Source organism: Poecilia latipinna, unplaced genomic scaffold (genome assembly GCF_001443285.1).
Source record: "Poecilia latipinna isolate Pla-1442-1.1 unplaced genomic scaffold, P_latipinna-1.0 Scaffold1444, whole genome shotgun sequence".
Lineage (NCBI taxonomy): Eukaryota > Metazoa > Chordata > Actinopteri > Cyprinodontiformes > Poeciliidae > Poecilia > Poecilia latipinna.
Genome location: NW_015114060.1, coordinates 87792 through 92931, shown reverse-complemented (window position 1 = coordinate 92931; position 5140 = coordinate 87792). Strand labels below are relative to the sequence as shown.

Below are 5140 nucleotides of genomic sequence, written 5' to 3'. Positions count from 1 at the left end.
GTCAAAAATGATTTTTCAGTTTCAAATTGTTTTTAGCTGTAGAATTATTTTTCAGTAAATTTTTTCCAATTTAAATTTTTTAATGGAATCATAAAACTTTTCAGTTTAAAAACTTTTATCAGTTTCAAAAATATTTATCATTTTCAACACTAAGTTTCAAAACTTTTCCTGTTCCAGCTTCTTCTCTTTTGAGAATAAATTTAATGTTTTATTTTTTTGTTTCAAAATTATCTTTCAGTTTAAAACGTTTTTTTCAGTTTTGAAATTATTTTTCAGATTCCAATGATTATTTTTGAACATACTTTATGGACCCTAATTTAGCTCCGTAGAGACAGAAACGTGCTCCATGCAGGCGTATCCGCTTTAGATTTGTATCTGAAATGTTTATGAAAAACAGAGACTTCACTAATAATGTCAGAATGTTTAAATCACTAAACAGTTTTCTACTTTCTCCTTTTGCCTCCATAATATTGCTAATATTAACAATATTTTGTCCCAGAGTGACGCAAAGAAATTGTTTCTTCAAGGCTGGAATGCAGTAATTATTTACTATCAGGAAGCAGAAAGAACTCAGTAAAACGTCTTCAGCAGATCTAAAATGCTGCAGCAACAGTTCTGATTCCGGCTTTTCTTCATTGTTAAATCCAGAATAGTGTTAACTATTAAGCCCTATAAAAGGTAATCACACTCCTTCAGATTAGTCCAAAAGTTCACAGACTCAATCAGAGAACGATTCACATCTTGGAAATGAATGGCTAGGCCGGGTTTCCTGTTGGGGGCGCGGTTGGCGCTATCTCAAGCATAAGCTCCTCCCCCTTTTCACCTGACCGATTTTCCTCTGAAGTCCTGGAAGTATCCACTTCCTGCTGACAGAAGGAGGCGGGGTCATGGGTTTCAGGGGCGTGGTTTGGTGAGGGGGCGTGGCTCTGTGCTTTGTGGGCGGAGTCAGGGATGATGGAGTCTGTTTCTGAGACGGCGTCAGTCCCGTTACGCAGCTCCAGCTGCGTCTGGGTCTCCCCTCTAATCTCCGCCCGCCTATCCTCTACCTGGCCCATGAACCAAGCGCACCCGGAGCACCTCCTGCTGTGCTGCAGCACCTCCTCCCTCCTGACGCCGCACCTCCCTCTGGACGGAGTCATTCTGTGATTGGCTGAAGCCCTGCGGCCCGTGCGGCTCCGCCCGGCCCGGTCCCTGCGGTTCTGGTTCCGGATGCGTTGAGCTCTCTGCAGAGCCAACGCCGCCAGGTCGGAGTGCGACGACGTGCTGTCGATGAGCCGCCGGCCCAGAGCAAGCGGCCGGACAGGCAGCGCCAGCCGCAGCCGCAGCCAGAACCGGGAGCGCCGCGGTTCGGACCGGCGCCCCCGCCAGGTGGCGGTGCAGATGGCGGCATGGCGGAGCTGGGCAGCCTCCGCACAGGGCAGCTTGCTGATGGAGCGGCAGACCACGGCCAGGATGTAGGCCCGCTGGCCGCGCTGCAGGTACAGACCCAAACGGCATTCCAGCAGGCTGAAGCTCTTCTCCGCCAGGAAGTCGGGACTGAGGACGAAGAGGAGGCGCCGGCTGCGCCGCATGGACTCCAGGATGGACTCGGACAGACCTGAGACAGAGGAGAAGCGACTCAAACATGGCCAGCTTCACACCAGAAACGACGTTTCTTCAGAGGACTGAACGATTCCACCTTTAAGTTTTGTTTAGTGGGAGTCTGCAGGCCTCTGAGCTGCTGGTTCTTAAAGGGGCAGGATCAAATAAAATGTACTTTTCTGATCTTTGCATCATGTTTTAATGTATTTTATTCATCAAAAACAAACCTGCAGTGTTGATTCTTTCATGCATGTTTGAGAAATTATTTAATCTCCGTGGCAACCATTCAGCTGCAAAACGCCTGGGTGGACCTAGCCCCGCCTTCGAGGCGCAGCTCCTCCCCCACTCAGCTCCTTCAGACTAGCCAGCAGCAATTAGCAACCAGCTGCTGAGCTCCTTACAGGAGCTGCTGCTCAGAGCAACGCTGGTAAAACCATGAAAGGGTTAATAGAGGAGCCATGTTGGGACGACTTACTGGAGGCGGAGCTTCAGAAAGAGCAGGAGCTTCTTAAAGAGACAGAGGCCCAATTTCAAGGCTTTAAATCAGGAAATCAAATTTCTTTTAATTCATATTTGATATAAACAGCATCTTTATAAGAACTGAAACTAACATAGTTACTTGATTATGATATAAAATGGAACTATGTGGCATAAAAATTCACTGATTTTGTTTGGTATGGAGGCCCTGAAAGGCGAAAGGTTTTTTAAGGAACTCACTTCCTAAGCCTCACCATTTTCATAAATTAAGGTCAATCTAGATTAAAGTCCTTTTTTTTTTCTTGAGGTGGAGGATTAAAAATGTTTAATGAAGAAATATTTCCTCCGACTAACAGCAGAGATGAGAAATGTTTTCTTAAAAAAAAAATTCTGCCGTGCCATTTTTACCTGCGTTTATCTAGCACACTGGAAAAGAAAATAAGTATTTACATAAGAATAATAAATAAATAAAAGGCAGGAAAATTACTTTAACTTCCTTATTTCCAAGATCCATTTATGAAGATGAAATGAAATCAATGCCATAAAATGTCGTGTTTTTGAACAGCAAATATTGAGAAAAAGTTCAATGATTGATGAAAGAAATAAATGCAAATATTATTTAATTAATAAAAAAGAAAATATATATATAAAACAGATGCAGCAAAGCATGACAAAGTGCAGAATGTCTTCTAATATTAAAGTACTGACCCATAAAATGTTAAACAGCATCACCTTTTTTCAACCCAAAAAATATATTTTAACTGATTAAACTGTAGGCAGATATTTGATCAAATAAAAAGAAATTAAATAATGTGCAGAAATGACAATATTTTAACGTTTCAGTGGATTAAAATGTCCTTATTCAATCCTTCATCTCCATGTTGGTTTCTCTTCAAATTGATCCAATCAAATGTCTTTGATGAAACATGCAGTTCCTCTACTGACCACCAGGTGGAGCATGGAGAACATTCACTGATCGATTCCTGACAGATCTTTAGCTAGTTTAACCCCTTTCTGATAAAACTGTAAATCCAATTTTAGAAAATAAATGTGACTTTTTTGCAAATGTTTGAAAAATATGGTTTCATTGAACATTCATGATCGTCAAAACATTCAGAGTGAAAACAAGTAAAACATTTTATCACACAGAAAAGGTTCAAAATAGAAATGAGAAGATGAAAATGATTTATGACACTGGTGTTATGGGGAATACTGAGTTTTACGCAATTTGTGAATTTTGGTCTGCAGAAAACCTGAAGTCAGATAAAACAGACAGAAAACGAGGAGCAGAAAACCAGCCTGCAAACTGTGGAGGTGAAAAACACTTTGCTCCAGAATAAAAAAACTAAATATTCAGCTTCAAACTAAACACCTGGTTTAGTTTGAAGCTGAATATTAGTTAACTAAATATATGCAGCCTCAGTTGAGGTAAATATTTAGCTTGCTAATTAAATATTTGTTTGAATCTGTGACATTTATAAATGAATGAGCAACATGGTGGAATGAAAATATGACTTTAGAAATTAACCTCCGTTTTTCTCCCGTATGTCAAACTAAATATCCCAAATTATCGAAGCTAACTTTAAAAATGGCGCCTGAGTGTCTGACCCGGTTTGAGCCAGACTCTTGGCTCAGGTCACTGTCACGTTCAGCAGAAAATGGTTGACCTTTGACCTTCTCTGGCTCTCCATGAATCCAGCCTTCTTGTCCTCCAGGACCAACCAATCAGCTGGTACCAGGGCAGAACCGTCGATCCTCTGAGTGGGTCTGACACTCTGACTCTGGACTGGTCGGACTGGTCTGTGCTCCTCCGGTTCCGGGTCAGGCTGCAGAGTTGGGGACGTTCTGAGGCTTTTTGGTCGTGTTGCTGATGAGGCCGGTCTGGGAGTTGGTGCTGTTCTGGCTGATGAGCCTCATCAGCGCCGCCTCCTTGCCGCTGCCCTGCTGCTCCTCCCTGCCGGCTCTCCTCACAGGAAGCTCCAGCCTCAGCTGCTTCCAGAAGCGGGAGGTCAGCTCCTTGGACTTGTCCCCCTGCCAGCGGACCAGCGCCAGCGCCACGCGGGCCCGCCGCAGCTCCCGGACCAGGCTCTGCCTCTGGACGGGCCGGTACTGGACCAGGATGACCCGCAGGTGGCCGCCCAGCGCCATGCTGTCGATGCCGGCCTTCAGCTCCAGCAGCGCCTGGGAGCCCTGCGAGGCGTAGCCGGGGCTGACCACCACCAGGAGGCGCCGGCTGCGAGCCACGAAGCTCAGCGTCTCGTCTGTGATGGCTGCAAAGGAAGATGGAGGGATGAAGGGGTGAAGGGTGATGAATGAGTGAAGGGTGGAGGTTTAGAGGAACTCACTCCCTCCTGGCAGACTGTCCCGGTCGAAGATGCAGACGGAGTAGCCGAGCTCGTTCTCCAGGACGCCGCGCAGCGTCGACAGGACGAACTGCTCCTCCTCGCTGTTCCTCGCGTACGAGATGTAGACGTCAAACTCCTTATCGTCTGAAACACCAGCAGGGGAAAATATCTGCAAACGTTCATCGGCAGGAAGTGGTTTTATCTGATCTGAGGTCAGTGTTCCTCAGAACGCTGGGTTATTTCCTCAGATCTTTTCACTGAAACGGCTCAAAGTAAACCCTCCTTCTAAACTGGAAGGAGGGTGCAGCTCACGATCAAACAGTTTTACTTCAGGCTCATCTGTGACTAAACTCATGCTGCCATTTTGTTTGCAGAGAGAGGAGGCTTCCTCCTTCAACCTTCCAAATAAGACAAACTGGTTGAGTATTTTTCTACTTTTCAGGACAGAAAATTAAAGTAAAGCTAAACAACAAAAGCGACACCAAGATTATGGAACCTAAAAAAGTTCAGGCAGGATTTACGGCAGGTATTTAAGCTAAGCCAAGTGAGCTAAGCTAATCCTGAAGGGATAGGTTACTGCTGCTAAAGCTAGCAGCAGTAACCTGCTGCTACCCTGGACTGGTTGGACTGGCTTGTGCTCCTCCGGAACGGGAGTTAAATTCATCAGGCCCAAATCAGCCTGCAACGCTGTAGCAGTTAGCACAGATGTGGTGTCTCAGGTTTTAACAAGTCTTGGT

General features: G+C 45.1%; 1 protein-coding gene across 2 annotated transcripts in view; it reads right to left on the bottom strand.

The window, feature by feature from the left end:
- Positions 1 to 2661: 2661 nt before the first annotated feature.
- Positions 2662 to 5140, bottom strand: part of LOC106962667 (interleukin-1 receptor accessory protein) — a 15478-nt gene continuing 12999 nt past the window's right edge. For both annotated transcript variants that reach the window (XM_015057220.1, XM_015057221.1), the window contains 2 exons: positions 4404 to 4547; positions 2662 to 4328 (listed from right to left, as the gene is read on the bottom strand). In XM_015057220.1, coding sequence (XP_014912706.1) covers positions 3880 to 4328; positions 4404 to 4547 — 593 coding nt within the window. In that variant the 3' untranslated portion in view covers positions 2662 to 3879. The remainder of the gene's footprint in view (positions 4329 to 4403; positions 4548 to 5140) is intronic.